General features: G+C 40.8%; 1 protein-coding gene across 3 annotated transcripts; it reads left to right on the top strand.

Moving 5' to 3' along the window:
* Positions 1-3042: 3042 nt before the first annotated feature.
* Positions 3043-14455, top strand: LOC113030580 (sterile alpha motif domain-containing protein 3-like). 3 transcript variants are annotated; one of them, XM_026182166.1, is made up of 6 exons: positions 3081-3169; positions 4690-4878; positions 7765-8804; positions 9002-9157; positions 10164-10256; positions 13582-14455. In XM_026182166.1, exons 3-6 carry the CDS (start codon positions 7773-7775, stop codon positions 13858-13860), a joined length of 1560 nt encoding a protein of 519 aa, XP_026037951.1. In that variant the 5' UTR covers positions 3081-3169; positions 4690-4878; positions 7765-7772; the 3' UTR covers positions 13861-14455. The 3 variants fall into 3 exon arrangements, with proteins under 3 accessions (XP_026037948.1, XP_026037951.1, XP_026037950.1); XM_026182165.1 differs by having other exon boundaries at positions 4690-4892; XM_026182163.1 differs by lacking the exons at positions 7765-8804; positions 9002-9157; positions 10164-10256; positions 13582-14455 and having other exon boundaries at positions 3043-3169; positions 4690-7758.
* The last annotated feature ends 2538 nt before the right edge of the window (positions 14456-16993 follow it).

Raw genomic sequence — 16993 nt, 5'->3', positions numbered from 1 at the left:
CACTGTATCGAACGGTTCAATATCGATACGAGTATCGTTGCACCCCTAATAAATATATGTTTATATATAAATATATGCGGTGGCCCCTAGAGACAAAGCACTTACAAACTCCAAAACCCATGTCTAGCGTTAACTGAACTTCCAAAACAGTGCTACCTAGATCACTTAAATTACACAATTGAAAGCATATGTGTATTGTTTGTGTATTTATACACAAGCACTCATATAGGGCTGTGCGATATGACCAAAATCTCATATCCCGATCTATCGTTCCGATAACGATATAAATCACAAATATTTAACATTTTCTGAAAATTCTATGAATCTGGTGCAGCTCGACTTGCGTGAAGTGTTTCCAGCTGAGCGTCGTGTACCGGGAGTTGAATGTTTTAACCGATGCATGAAACTATACATTTTTAGACATGAGTTGTAACGGCCGCCATTTTCTTTGTATTTATTATACAGCGTGCTGTTCTAACGTTTGAGTCTAAGGTTTATTTTTTAGCACCTGACGGCTCTTTTTTACTTCTCATCCGCAAGCACTCTGCATACTCTTTCACATGATTCAGTTTATTTTGAACAGGATCTTGAGCTTTATTGTGAAAGGTCTATGTGGAAAATAAACAAGCGAACAGGCGACGGTGTTACCGTCGTCGTTGCTAACGACAACACATAAAAACAGGCGCTTGTCTGTCTGTAGTGTGGTTATATTAAATATAAGACAAAGAGAGAACTTTAAGAATTTAGAAAAAGCCACTACAGTGACCATCAAAACCATGAAAAAATATTGCCATAAACAGTTTATTTTGTGACACCACGAAACAAACGACAGACATTTTTATATTGTCATCTGATATATATCGTTATATCGAACAGCCCTATATATATATGTCAATATAAATAATTTAAAAAAATGTTCATTTACTTGTTACTACCACAAACCAAATCTGGTCGTTGGTACTTCCTGGATTGTGTAGCCACTAGGTAACAAAAGCTCAACACTGCCCCCTAGCATCCTGGAGCACTTCCATTGTGTTTTGTACGTGCTTTGTCTGTAGGGGCCACTGTAAATATACTTTTATTTATTCACTCCACATAAAATGTAATAAATAAATTATATAATACAAAAACCAACTATTTACATTTCAACTTTTAACTATTTAAATTTTCAGCTTTTTCCTTTTAAACAAATTCAAAGTGAAACAACACAAAACGGCAGAAAGAAAAAGGAAAATAGTGAAGTATTTAAAAAAAGAAGGGCAAAAATGGATTTGTGTGTAACTTTTGAGGACTCACGAGCTTCAATCCACACACAAATACGAAGCACAAGTATTTTACAAATGTAAATGATCTGATTCTTATATAGCGCTTTTCTGCTCTCCCGGAGTACTCAAAGCACTGTATACAACATGCCTCATTCACCCACATACAAGCACTTCTAAACACAAGTGTAAACGAATCTACATTCATACTCATGGGGTTAATATCTTGCCCAAGGACATTTGGCATGCAGACTGGGGAAGCCAAGGATCGAACCACCAACCAGCAGCTGACCTGCTCTACCACCTGAGCTACAGCCACCCCGAAAGTGTACAAGCCTGAATAAATGCTGATAATTTATGCACGATTTATAAGTTCAGCTTCACGAGTCTGTTCATTTTCTCTTTCAAAAAACTTCCTGTGCACACAAATACCTGAAACTACACGTAACATCTCTCGCTTGCTCACAAAACCTTAAATGCATGTGCACCTGATACGTACCAATCACATCCCATGCCCACCTGGGGTTTTAAGGCTTTAATGCTGCCCGCTTCACACAGATCACAAATATAAGCTATGTTCAAGTCCCCGTGTAAAAGTGGGACATCTGGCCGTCCACTGTATACCGGCATCTAAAAAAAGTCGTTTGTTTATTTCAAATAAAATGGATCCGTATATGCACAGAAATGTTTTTTTAAAAGAAAATGATTCATGAAGCTGAACTTTATAAATGTAGTATTTATTCATTTTACAAATAATGTGCTCAATGCTTCTTATTCATGTGTGGATTGAAGAAAGCACCTGTGAGTCTAAAGTTACACAATGATTGTGCACTTTTGTAAATCTTAGTTCACGCCTGTCAAACATATCATAAATATGCATTTGCAACACTTTTGCTGCAAATTTCACTCCATAATTAAAGAGGGGAAGAAAGGGAGCCTCTGAAACTGTTCACAGCTATGAAGCCGTGTAGAGATTTAGTATCTGTAAAATTGACTGGGACTGTCCAGCGAGGATGTGAAACAGAAAAGAGGAAATGCAGGATTTTCTTTATTTCATTTTTCTGAAGTCAAGTGTGTGTGTCTATTTATATCATAGATAAATAACACTAAATAATTAGATATTATGATCATCCGGACCTTTGCTTCAATAATTGTTTTCTGACTCACCACTTTAAATTTGAGTTGATTTGCCCTGTTGTAGGCCTGTTGGAGAAGAGCAGAGCAGGCCACTGGTTTATTTTAGTAGTGTGTGACTACTACTACTGAGATATCCTGATGCTTTCTCCTCAAAAAAGGTTAAGGCCCATTCTCCATTCCAGGTTTTTTTTTTTGACACAATTGGCCGGAAGAGTTTGACATGTTCACGGGGCTTCAGAAACAGCTTGGTTCGTCTGAACAGAGTCACGTGATCAGTGACGTACTGTTCTCTCTATGTGTTGAACTCCCTGAGTGCGAACATAGATAAACAGCCAAATTTGGCCCGCAGACTAATTACATTTGGCCCGCGAAGCCATACAAAATTAACAATAGAGCTGGCCTGCCAGTATTATACAGTGCATGTACACTCTAAAAAGTAATTAATGTGACCTTTAGTCATTACTTACATATATATGTTGTTGTGAAATGAAAAATCAAGTTCATAAATACTGTTAGACTTCCTAATTAAAATTTTTATTTTATTGAGTTCGGGTGACACATAAATTATGCCTCTTTACTCAATATATAATCGTGATTTGTCTGAATTTAAAATCTTCTTTTAATCAAAAAACAATATAATTTTAAGTTCTATCAATGTAAAATACAACTTGATGACGTGTAAACAGCTCACAGTTCCCTTCTTCTACTGAAGCGGACATATTCAACAGCACGTGTTCAAGGTTTATCAAGAGCTGTGTTCGTCGCGAACGGTGAGTAATTTTATGCGAAATTACACATATTTGCAGTCGCTCTGGATTTTGTTAGTTTACTTTAAAACAACGACGTAACATACATAACATACATCTTAGCTTGCCCCCGCGTTTGTGTGTTTTAATATACACACAGCAGCTAATTCCACGATAGCATAAATTGTTGGGCGCTTTTTGGAAAATTTAACACTGACGTTATAACGTCAGTGTTAAATTTTAACACTGATGTTATAACGTCAGTGTTAAATTTTAGAGTATACTCTAATGCAGACCACTGTAATTGTCTTATAATTTTTAAAAGATAGCGGACGTTGTTAGCCCCGGCGCAAACTACTATGCTAATGTAGCTAGCCAAGCTAAGTTGTGTTCACTGTGATTTTATTTTTGAAATGTGAAATTTATTTTTTGAAGGGAAGCATTTTATGTTAGTAATTGTTAAGAAACGCTTCTAAATTTTCGTAACGTTACGGGGTGAAGTTGAACCCCATTGGCTTCTGCGCAGGAAGTGCCGTCGCTATTAGTCCGGTGTGTCTGTTGACCGCTAAGAGCGGTTCTTCACCGGCTGCTCGGCCTATTTTCACAGGTAAAAGACCAGACTAAAGTGCACTGTGCCGCATATGGTAGGGTAGTTAGCTGTCCCTAATTTTTGGGGACTTTCCGTGTTTTGTAGAGACGTAGAGGCGACGTGCATTGGCACTGGCTGTAACATTGATATGCCTCAATAAAGTTTGAAAGTAAGAAAAAAATCAATAGCGGGCCACCATCTTGGTTGGGTCCCCATTCGCCGCCAGTGCATTTTTTTTCTACTGAGGAATGTATTCACCCATGGTAAATAAGGAAAATGTTTAAATATTTTTCCAAACAGATAAGGCAAGAAAGGTCAATAATCCCACATATGGTTTCAGTAGTATGCCAGTTTTTGCAACACTAGGGTGCACAAAAATGACCATAGCTGCTGACTCAGCACTGATTCTAATTTGGTTTTGGAAAATGAAATGAAAACAGATCAAGTGGGATTATTGACATTGTAGCTTGTGTATAAAAAGTTTGGGTTTTTTTTCGTATTTACTGTCAGAAATGATTCTGTCCTGTCATGCCACACCTTATGTTTGCTTTTGTTGATAAAAAAAAAAAAAAAAAAAAAAAATATATATATATATATATATATATATATATATATATATATATATATATATATGTATATGTATGTATATGGTTTTTTCTTTTTGAGTTAACATATTCCTCAGTAGAAATACATGCACTGGGGGCGAGTGGAGACCCCTCCAAGATCGCGGTCGGTGGGGATACACGCTCCAACAGACTGGCCCAGTCCATGTCACCTCTATGTATATTTGATCTATGGAAAGCCACGTTAGGCTTTCCAGCACCCAGTGTATTCAGGTTTATGTAGTTTTGAATGTTTGGTTCTAGCTTACACAGCTTTGACAGGTGAAACTGATTCACTGTATTGAAGACTCACAGGTGAAGTTGAAAATACCATCTTTTGTATTTTTGTGCAGGCACGACTTTCTGGTGTTATACACTGTCCTGGCGTTGCAGATCTAGGGGTTCCAGTTAAGACGTGGTCAGCCTTCTAAAGAAAGTGGGAATCTCACCAAAATATTCAGTTACTTTGCTGTGTTTCTTGCCAGGACAAAGGCTCAAACCATCATCTTCTCCTGGTATCGAATACCAAGGGACCTTCTGAAGTAAGCTTTAACAAGTAAGCTTGAATTGAGTAATTCAGAATCATGAAGTATGGATTGGCCTTGCAAAATCTGTAAATTTGCAACCTCCACTAAGGAAGAGCTGATGAAACATTATAGGTTACGCCATATCCCCAGTGTACAGCCTCTGCCATGTCCTTACCTAGATTGTTTTTGTTCATTTAAGTCATGGGGTAGCCTAAAATCACACATATCAAGGAAACACTCAACTCACTCAACAGTGAGAACCTCTGAAATACTCAGTTTCTGTTGCCAGTTCTGTAATGTGGGCACATTTTCCACTGAAAAAGAGTATTTTGAACACCTTCGTCAACATTTGAAAAAGCAAGAAACTGTGTCCTGTGTTTTCAAAAATTGTAATTTCAAAACTAACATTTATGGAACATTTGCGTCACATAAACATCGCAAGCACACTCCCCACTCTTTAGATGAGTTTAAAGAAGACGTTTTAAAGAGGTTTGAAAAGCCTTTACAAACAGATCAGTGCAGCGATGTAGTTAATCAGGAGGGTGAACAATCTGACATTGAGGAGTTTAGAGATGATGATGTGAATGTACTGCCAAAGTTGATTGAAAGAAGCTTGGCTCATTTGATGTTGAAATTAGAGAGTTCATTTCATGTTCCCAACCAATGCATTGATGAGCTTGTAGAGTCATTGCATTTTATTTGTCATTCAGCTTCCGCTCCCATCATGAAAGACATTTTACAGTCCTGCTTGAAGAGACACAACTGTGAAGTTGATGAAGCCATTGTGTCTGAAATGGTGAACAACATATGTGTTGCTAACCCTGTTAGCGCTGCCCTTTGTGATGGTGGTCCTCTCTCTTCTGCCTTCAAAAGAAGAAAGTATTTTAATGAACACTTTTCTGTCGTGGAGCCGATTGAGTATATTCTTACTGGAGAGAGTAGCTTCCAGTATGTTCCCATTCTAAAGTCTTTACTTCAGGTTCTTAGCAGGAAAGATATACTAGACCTGATCTTGAGTGAAGCAGAGGTGCAGAGAACTGTGTACAACTCATTTCATGACGGCACCTTTTACAAAACCAACCAAAAATGACCTTACAATTGCGCTAAATCTCTATGTGGATGACTTTGAGATTTGCAATCCTCTCGGTACATCCAGGAAAAAACACAAAATCACATCTGTATATTGGGTGTTAGCTGATGTCCCTTCATTGCTCAGATCTGAGCTAAACTCAATCTTCTTAGCAATTCTTTGCAAGGCTGAGGATGTAAAGAGATTTGGTTACAGCGCTGTGTTAGAGCCACTGCTCAAAGATCTTGTGGTCTTAGAGGAGGAAGGACTGTATGTTCCATCACTGGGTAGAAGAGTCAAAGGCACAGTGTTTAGTGTAGTTGCAGACAACCTTGGTGCCCATTCTATGGGGGGATTTGTTGAGAGCTTTTCCAGTTCATATGTCTGTAGGTTTTGTCTTGGTGAAAAGTCACAATTTCAAGATGGTGAAGTGAGAAATAAGGCATTCCCACCCAGAACAGCGGAACAACACACACTGCATGTCCAGGCTTTACAGGAAAATAACAGTTTGATGCATGTTTATGGAGTGAAGAGACAGTGTGCACTGACGGCAAAACTTAAATATTTTCATGTTTTGTCTGGATATCCACCTGATGTGTTGCATGATCTCTTTGAAGGTGTAGTGCCCCTAGAAGTAGCACTGTGCCTAAGACTATTCATTCACAACAAATACTTCACTCTTGAAGAGCTGAACAAATGCATCAAAGAGTTCCCCTATAAATGGTCGGACAAAACCAATGCACCACAGCTTGTTCCTGTGAACTTTGCCCAACGGAAAAGTGTGGGGGGCAGTGCCCACGAGAACTGGGCTTTGCTTCGTCTCTTGCCACTCATGGTTGGATCAAAAATCCCTGAGGCTGACCCAGCATGGGAATTGCTTCTTGTGCTTCGAGACATTGTTGAGCTTGTTGTGAATCAAGTGCACACAGAGGAGACCATTTGCTTCCTGGACAGTAAGATATCTGAGCATAAACACAGGTTTCTCATGGTTTTTCCAGAGCAACGCCTCATTCCAAAACACCATTTCCTAGAACATTATCCAGAACTTATCAGGGCTTATGGTCCTCTGGTGTCACTGTGGACAATGCGGTTTGAGGCAAAGCACAGCTTTTTCAAGCGTGTTGTCAGACATACTCGTAGTTTTAGAAATATTCTGCTGTCACTGGCCATGAAGCATCAGTTGTTGCTTGCTTATAACCAACATGATTCCAGAGCTGTCAGACCATTACTACAGGCTACAACACTGTCTACAATGGATGTTAGTGTGCTGCGAGAGGATATCCAAGAAGCACTGCAGGCTAAGTTTCCTGGTGAGACATGTGTCCAGATAGCCAAAAGTGTGTGTTACAGAGGCACCAAGTACACTAGTGGAATGATCCTGGCTTATGGTTCCACTGGTGGTCTACCAGATTTTGGGGAGTTGATCCAGATTGTGGTTTTGAAAGGCAATGTGGGATTCATAGTGAAAGGTGTAACTGCTTGGTCAATTGAACATCTGAGGAGCTATGTGCTTGAGAAAACTGGTACAGTGAAAGTCATAGAGGCAGCTGAGTTATCAGACACGGTCCCCTTGATTTCTTACATTTGTGGCGGAACAACCATTATGACTCTTAAGTGCAGCATTTATGTTCCATAAATGATTTCCATACTTTGTGTGGAGATTTTCAGCTGAAAAAAGACAAACCCAAATCTCAGTCTTTCTACTATTTTCAGAGATGGCATATAGTTAATTGGCTCCTAGTTTCCATACATGGAGATCAAATTTTATTATATTATGCACTATTTCGCTGTTACTAAGAATTACAGAAACATGTCAAAAATTTGGTCTACAGGTTACCTAATGTCACAACCGTCTCAACTTCGAGTGATCCTTGCAGATCATGATGTCCGTAAAGTTGTACTACCATCTGGAATCCCAGAAACGGTGGATGACCTTTATTCAGCCATCCGTGATACCTTTTCCATTACAAGAGACTTCTGTCTTCACTATAAAGATGCTGATTTTGGTGATGAGTTTTTTACCCTTGTTTCGACAACTGACCTTAAGGACAAGGACACAATCAAGATTGTGTTTCTCCAGGACCAGGAGCCTACAATAACCTTGACCTTAAGTGATGTGACCAACGTGACTGATAATCCATCTGAGGAGGACTCTGTTGACACCTCATCTGTGTCAACTAATGACACTCTGATTCTTTCCACATCTGAAGATAGTCCAGGGCACCGTTACCAGCGCTGGCCTGTTCAATTTCAGATTCCCAGGTTTTCTGACCTCACAGAGATCCAAATTCGGTCAGCCAACGAGCGCTTCCAAAAAGATGGGACTCTTCTCCCTACAAAAGATTTAATTCCACTGCTTCCTGACATACTTAGAAAACTAGCAGAAGCTATTTATAAGTATACTGCTTATCCATCCAGTCTGCAGATCAGTGAGGTTGCAGAGGCCCTGACTCTAAAGCATCCCTGCCTGAAAGAACCAGGGTCCTTCAATGGATGCTATGGGTGGGCGCAGCGTCTAAAGTACAAGATGAACAATTTCAGAAGCAAGCTTAGAGGTCTCGGCTGCCCTGAAGTTGAAGTAAACTCACTTAAGAGGAAAATGACATGTGACCAATACCCGGCAAAGAATGTCAAAAAACCAAAGAAGGCTGAGGTGAACTACCTACCCCCTCATGCTCAAGGTGAAACTAGTGAAAGTTTGGAAAAAGAGAGAATCGAGCTACTGAGTGAAGTGATGAAAAGGGACAACTCCAGAATGGTAGCTCAGAAAATGGACAAGACGTTCAGCCTTCGTCGGGAGGAAATAGTGAAAGAGGCCCCTGCCATCAGTGACTTCATGAAGCGCTGGCCTGCTCTTTTTAGCGAAGTACAGGTGAGATAAAATGTTTATTAAACCAGTGTTTTTGTGTTGGGGATTGATGAAATTACAACTAGAAGTCAGATAAATAAAAAATTTAGAAATGCATATATTTACACCTAATACATTTAAATGTTTACAAATGCACATTTGGATTTGGAATTATTTATGCTTATGTCTCTTGTTGTATTTTATTCTGGTGTGCCCTGCAGATATGTGAAGAATTTAAGAGGATAACAACAGTCAGCCTTGAATCAACCTTTCTGGCCAGGCTTGACCAATGCACCCCAAAACTGATGGCCTTGACCCTGTCAAAAGGAGGAGCTGCAGGTCTGAGGATGAGGCAGATTAAGGACATGCTTCTGCAGGTATAATGAATAACTTTATGAATAGACCTTTATTTGCATCTGCCTTACTTTTTTCATGTGGGTGGCTGTAGCTCAGGTGGCAGAGCAGGTCAGCCACTAATCAGAAGGTCGGTGGTTCGATCCCAGGCTGCATCCTGGCTGCATGCCAAATATCCTTGGGCAAGATACTAACCCCATGTTTGCCTACTGGTGGTGGTCAGAGGGCCCGGTGGCGCCTGTGTCCGGCAGCCTCGCCTCTGTCAGTGCGCCCCAGGGCAGCTGTGGCTACAATGTAGCTTGCTATCGCCAGTGTGTGAATGTGTGTGTGTGAATGACTGAATGTAGTGTGAAGCGCTTTGGGGTCCTATGGACTAGAAAAGCGCTATACAAATGCAGGCCATTTACCATTTACCATCTCAAATGTTGATATGGCTGCTTTGAAGAAGGTCCATTGTATACTAACACTATTTTTTTCCAAAATTGTTCATATTTTGGTTACACTTGCATCTAGGGCAGGGCAAAAGAAGAAAATATGTCGTCTGTACAATATACACTTTTTATTATTTTAAAATAAAGCTCTATGATTTACATAAAGTGTTTCACACGCGCAAGAACGTTAACAATACATAACATGGAGGAAGACTGTATCTGTGCCAGTTACATTGTAATTGAATGAATGGATATTTATTGTTATTATACAAGTTCAGAGCACAAGTACAACAAAATGTATCTTTATTTTAGTGTTTTTACTTATGAAGAAGGAATGTCCAGGTTACAAGCGCAGCGTTTCTCAGGTCTCCGCAGAGTGAGACAGCCATGCCCCCACTGTGTGCGGAGTAAGCAGGTCCCAAACAATAAGAAACTCAGGAGAATAGCCAGATCACCTTTTCCACCTTATTCCAAATGAACTTTTTTATTATTTAATTAAAAAAAATGCTATATCATTATGGATATAATTTTCAGTATATGAAGTAAGCTACTTACATCTGATTTTTTTTTAACACATCTATTTTTTTCTATCAATCAGGACAACACAGTTGAAAAGCGCAGAGAAATTGCTATTTGCTGCCTCATAGTCTATCTTGGAGAGAAGGAGGAGGATCTTTTCAAACAATACAGCGTAAGTACTTGAGTTGGTTTTTAATTTTTTGTTTAGTTTTGAATGCATGTCTCTGTAGGGTCTTTGTGTTTTGTTCATTGGATTTTCTGTTCAGGGTTGAGTATTTAAGTCATTCAGTGCCATAGACGTCTTTAGACGTCAAAATGAATCCGAACGCTCAGTGCCATAGACGCCTCTTGAGCTTTTTATTGAATTGAGAAGGTGGTGGAGTTGATTACATGGATAAAATCCCACCAGCGTGACAGTCGGCTCTACTGAGAACGAGTATTGTGGCACGATTTTTGATCCAGCTCGTCATTTCGAGCTTGAGGTGTCTGCAGCCTGACGTCATGGTTTTTCTAGCAATTCCAGTGAACATGAACCGGATTTATCTGACCAGTATCTCCTGTTAGAAACTTCTGAAGGCGTGAGGTTCTGGGGGCGATCCGTCTCTGGGCCGGGGCCCTGGCCGGGCCTTGGGTCCTGGTTTGTGTGTTGCCGGGGTTGTGGGCGGGTGGGTGCATGGGGGCCCATCCCTGGCGCAGGGTGCCGCCGGTGTGTCGAGCCGCCTGTGGGGCTCTTCAACCGGTGGGGGAGATTGCCACACCTTGCAGGAGCTTTCCTCCACTCAGGAACTCTCTGCAGGAGGGGGAGATACAGGAGAGGTGGAGGAAGATCTCAGCCTGGGCGTCTATTGTCTCATGTAGTCTGGAAGATGAGTGGATGGTGGGGTGGGTGCAGTTTTCTCTGTGGTGGGGTTGGGTGGACTGTCCCGGGCTCTGTGGGGCCGGGGGGCGCTGCTGCGCTGGGCCCCGGTCTGGATGGGCCTGGGCCCCCTTTCCCTGGCGGGTCGCGGAGTATGGGGGTGCCTACTGGGGTCAGCGGGGGAGCTGGCCCCAGGGAGGGGTCACCTGCCCCTCCCTTCCTTCCCTCCCCATCTCCGGCTGCCTCCCTCTTCCCGCTCCACCACAACCACCCATACATGCAGGGCCTCGGAGTAGGGGTATGTCACTAGGGTGCAGAGGAGGCTACCCCCCCCCCCCCCTGTCCCCTTCTGGCTACCTCTGCCTCAATTTTATCCCACAACTTAGACATTCACATTACTCACACCCTCATTACACATACATATAGGATCTTGGGGGTGGGCACGATACACGGAGTCCAAGTTATCATCAGGGTGTACACCTCACCCCTGGCGTCGTTGCCCACCTCTCAATTTTAAATACACGTAGACATTGAGGGCTAACAGGAGGAGCTATGCGCTTACCTGCTGCTCTCTGGCAGGTAGCTCTATGCCCTCCTGGGTTTTAATTCCACCTTAGAACACACATGCATCAACACTACAATGAGCGGGTGGAGGGAGGTTTGGAGTCTTCTCTCACCCCCATTCTCTGCGGCCTGCTGGAGCGGGGGGGCTAGGAGGAGTTGGCCGTCCGACTGCGGTCTGGGGTGTGGGGCCTCCCTGCTGCTGCGGAGTCGGGGCGGTCTGCCTCTCCCCACCGCAGGGAAAAGGGTAACACCACCTGGGTCTGGGTGCAGTTCCCCCCTCCAGGGGCAGGGGTACCTAGACCCGGTTTGTAGAGTACGCTTGGGGAGTGTGATCGTGTGTACAACGTCTCTTTATGTCTGTCTCCACGTCGATTGAGTGTGAAGTGCACATGAGAGCATGAGGGTGGGAATGGATGTTTGTGTCTGTGTGTGCCTGTATGTTTGTGTCTATATGTCAGGTTGGGTATCAGACGCCACCTCTCTGGGGACATCTCGGGCCCTCCAAGGTTTGGAGGCCTATCTCCACCCACCACCACTTCCCCTGCTGGTGGCGGACTCCCTCAGGTGTCGGTGCGTTGGTGGTTCTTTGTATCTGGGGGTGGGTGTCCGGGTACACACCGGCTCACTCGTTGGCGGCTGCTTATCGGGGCCTGGAGCCTGGGGCTCACTCGGGCCACTTCGGAGGTGGGGTGGGGAAGAGAGACTCATTTTTGTCATGGTGGTTTCAGAATTCACATAGTCATAGAACAAAATATTCTGTGAGCCTTCAAAATCAGCGAAAATGCTAAATATCTCTGGCACTGAGGGAGGTATGAAATCTGAGAGTGGCTGGCACTGAATGAGTTAAGGGACATTCCAACCCTAAGTGAAGATATGTCTATTGCCATGTATAAGTGAGAAAAAAGCATTTCAGAATTACAATCCAAAGATGTTTATTGCCATTGTCATTGAACATAATTTGCTGAATAGAAACCTGTTTCCGTGATAAGGTGCAACATAAACACACAGGATAAAAAATTTTGTAGCCAGCGCAGTCATTTTCCTGATCTGGCAGCAGCTTTAGCAGAGCATGAACAATGGAAGTGAATGGCAGGTACTAGCATTTTGTGTGCAAAAGTGATTAAAATCACTCAATAATGATACCAAGTATTCCTGGGGAGCTCAACAATCATGCTGACTGCAAATGAAAAGTATGAATTGACATGAAGGATTTTCAGGAGCCGATTTAGACTTGGGACTACATTACGACAGAGCACTGCTGTAAGCCTCCACATGGTTATAACACAGCAGTTGAAGCCACTGCCGACCAGTGTCTATAAACCAACATGCTATTTGTGCAATATTTCTTCAACAAATCAAAGACCCATCCATTGTTACTGCAGCTTACTATGCTTGTATAGTAGTGGCTGTGTGTGTTTGTTTATGGAAGCTGGAGGCTTTTTCAACTGTTGCTTTATATCCATGCACCATGCAGTGGATGTTTACAGCAGTGTTTGTCGTAACTGCAATGTAGTCTCAAGTCTAAATCAGCTTCTGCAAATCTTCTGTGTTACTTTTGCACTTTTCATTTGCCGTGAACATGATTACTGAGCTCCCAAGAAATATTTGTTTTCATTACTGAGTCATTTTAATCACTTTTGCACACAACATGCTAGCACCTGCTATTCACTTACATTGTTTATGCTCTGCTAAAGCAAATGGATTGCTTCCGGATCAGGAGAATTAGTGTGCTGTTTACAAAAGGCATGTTTCTCACTTTCTAACTGTGACAATATGGCAATAGATAAAATTTCACTTAGAAGTGGAATAACCCTTAAAAATGATTTATTAGATTTTCTTTTCAAAGTGGAAAAACAAAACTGTGAAAAACAAGACATTTTTTATTTTAAACGTGGATTATGGTTTAATTTAGCTTTTAAAACTTACAGAATGACAAAGTAAAATCACTGAAAAACACAAAAGACAACCTGTTTTAGCTTATTTTCCTACCTATAGTGGTTCATTCCCTTATGCACGTCATCCTGAAGTGCTTGAGCTATGTATTTTATACATCCTAACATTTAATTTCTCCTACAAGGATGAGGAGGAGCTCAACGCAGACCTTGCAATGCAAATCATGAAGATTGCTATCATTGGTGATGGGCCTGCAACCATCATCGTTGAGGGATCCAAGATCCTGGAGAGGATTGATGTTGCCAGATCCTGTGCTTTGATGATGGGAGTAATCTACGCTCTGAACCTTACCTATCCCAAGCAGCTGAAATTTACCTTTGAGGTATTTCAAAAACTATGCCTTGAGCTTGATGGACAAAAAGCCAGCTCTAAAGTAATGAATCTTAAGTTTGGTATTTTCTAGAGCAGACTTGATAGACCATTCGTGAGTGAGTTTCACAAATCCTTATTCCTGCATTTCTGGCACTACTTGAATGTGTTTTACTAAATTTTAAAGCGCTGTTCTTAAGTCTTCTGAGTTAATGTTTTGCCGTGTCTTAAATGCTGTTATTTGCACATTTTTAAGGAATGCGTTTAATTTCTCCCATGACCTGTGTTCTGAGGGTACTGGTGTGTTTTAAAGTTTGTGTAATACCCTCTTTAGCTGGCCTTAATCTTGAGGGTGAAAAGTCAAATATAGAAGAGAATCAAGAATACTTTGTAAGAGTGCTGACAAAGTTGAATGAAAGAAGCTTTGATCATTTTATGTTTAAATTAGTGCATTTAATGTATAGCAGCCTGTCATCTTTTGTTTTGATTCACTGTCACATGTTAAAGTAAAAAAAAAAAAGAGGATTCAAGTAGTAGGTTGTATTACAATTTCAATAAACAGTTCCTTAAGTTTCAGCGGGCAATTTGTGTTCTAGGAAACTGAAGCCCACAAATCTTGCACTTCGCACACACGTTAAAGAATTGTGATGTTTGTTATTGTAATTAAATGGGTCTAACTCATTGGAATACATCTGTCTGAATTTCTATTCTTTCTAAGCACCAGGTACGAGTCCCTTAGCTGATGTCCAGGTATTTGGCATCACATCTGCTGCATTCAAACAAATACACACAACATCCATTTCTTTTTCTGAAGGTCATGACACAAGAGCACACAGAGCGCATGTTAAGGCTGACCTTCGTTTGGGGAAAAAAGTGATCGACAAGTTTCTAAGGTCTTAGAACCTTGACTTCTTTGTGGGCAGGCACCACCATGCATGAGCCTGCCCACGCGGTAGTCATGGTTATAAGACACAGCTTTTGATCAAGGTTGTATTTTGGAGCGACTTAGCCTGCTGGGAAACAGGTAAATGCCCTTATAGAATCTCCTGTAGGACCAAAACATTACTACACTGTAACCAAAATATCATATTTGACCAATATAAATACTATTTATGCCGACAGTTAAGTTCATTTTAATTATAAATGTGTTTTATTTTGTTCAAAAAGTTACTTCACCATACATAAATATAATCTTGGATCAACTTAAATTCCTGTGTATTTGTTGACAATTATTAAGTTCATGTTACTCAGAATGTGTTTTTTTTTTTGTGGCCAAAAAGTAACTTCACTATACATAAAATTCACGTTGGATGAACTTAAATTTTTGTGTTCTAGTCGAAAATTATTAAGTTAATTTTACTTAAGAATGTTTTTAATTGTGGCCAAAAAGTAACTTCACTATACATAAAATTCACGTTGGATCAACTTAAATTTTTGTGTTCTAGTCGAAAATTATTAAGTTAATTTTACTTAAGAATGTTTTTAATTGTGGCCAAAAAAGCTACTTCACCATACTCAAAAATATTGCTTTGAATTAATGCTATTCTGCCAGAAGTTGGCTTAACTCAAAAATTCTAGTGGAAAACGTTAACATGTTTTTTTTATTTGAACCAATGTTTTATTTATTAGAGTGTACTGCCAATACTACAATTCCCAGAATGCTCTGTTGGTGTTTTGGCACGTCAGTCATGACAGGACTTATTAGCACCCTCTCCTCTGTTGACCATAGTCATAGCAACCATGCAAATTCTGCCATGCCACCGATCCCAAAATGTCAAAAAGAAAGGCAGAAAACAGGAGCTTTCTGGACAGGTGGGAGAATATGATGAAAATCTGATAAATGATAAAATGATCAAATTTAACTCAGAAGGCTGCAAATACAATTTTTATTTAAGAAATGAATTCCACTGATGTGTTATTTAATTGGAAGTTTGATTTTGCATGTGTGCAATATTAAGTTATATATACGTTTATATAAGTTATATATATTGTTTAGTATTAAGCTTTGATTGTTCCATACTTAGTTTTTCAGCAAAACTTGTTTGAGTCCATAAGAAAAGATTCCTTATTATATTTGGAGGAAGATTTTTTTTCAATAAATATTAATGTTAGCCCGCCACTTTGATCCAGTTTTGAATTTTGGCCCACTGTGTATTTGAGTTTGACACCCCTGCTTTAAAGGATAAATTGATCCAGTTTAAAGTTGTAGACTCCAAAGTGCAGCAGTCACTTTAGAAATAAACACAGAAAGCGCACTCAGTGATAAAAGAGATCACTGGAATTAAAGTGTTTACCACTCACTAAGTTAACAGGTTAACAGATTTCTGCAGCAATTCAGTTCAGTTCAGTTCAGTTCAGTTTTATTTATACAGCGCCAAATCACAACAGCAGTCACCTCAAGGAGCTTTATATTGTACAGTAGATCGTACAATAATGCAGCATTCACATCGTGTCCTTTTTATAACAGTGCTGCATTTGCTTGTACATTTTTTGTTCTTTAAAGATTTTTAATCACCAATTAAACATTTCTGGAAGGGTTGGTGCTGGTAGGGATCATTTCCTGTGGAAGAAAAGTCATATTAGTTTGATGGTACTAACCCCACCCCACCCCTTTCATGTTCACATGAAAGGGGTGGGGTTAACATATTAACTAACACAGTGAGTTAATAACCACTTTAATTGCCAGTGTTGTGTAAGTGTATCCAGGTCATGGAAAGATACGTGTGCTCCACTCACACCGTGTATAGCAGAGGTGCGGTGCTGCTGACTTCAGTTGAGGATATAATCAGGCACTGACTGACACGCCTTCTATAGATGAAATAGAGTCTAGGGATGAAGGGGACGGCTTGCCCGTCACTGGGGGCGAGGTCACTGAGGTAGTTAAACAATTCTTTGGTGGCCGACCCCGGTACTGACGAGGTTCGCCCTCAGTTCCTAAAAACTCTGGATATTGAAGGACTGTCTTGTTTGACATGCCTCTGCAACATTGCATGGAGATCTGGGACGGTGGCTCTGGACTGGCAGACTGGGGTGGTGGTTCCTGTTTTTAAGAAGGGGGACCGGAGGGTGTGCTCCAACTACAGGGGAAATCACACTCCTCTGCCTCCCTGGAAAAAGGGAACACGGAAAGGAGCATTCGCATAGTAGTCCAACCACGGATACAGGAGAAACAATGTGATCAAGTGTATATATTTGTTTGGTTATTTCCTATTTTCATTCATTATTGA

The sequence above is a fragment of the Astatotilapia calliptera genome, chromosome 10 (assembly GCF_900246225.1).
Source record: "Astatotilapia calliptera chromosome 10, fAstCal1.2, whole genome shotgun sequence".
Classification (NCBI taxonomy): domain Eukaryota; kingdom Metazoa; phylum Chordata; class Actinopteri; order Cichliformes; family Cichlidae; genus Astatotilapia; species Astatotilapia calliptera.
Note: the sequence above shows the minus strand (reverse complement) of the source record. Positions and strands in the feature narration are given on the sequence as shown.

Excerpts from the sequence above, each read along its gene's own strand:
- LOC113030580 (XM_026182163.1), top strand. The coding sequence starts at position 5,919 with ATGACGGCACCTTTTACAAAACCAACCAAAAATGACCTTACAATTGCG.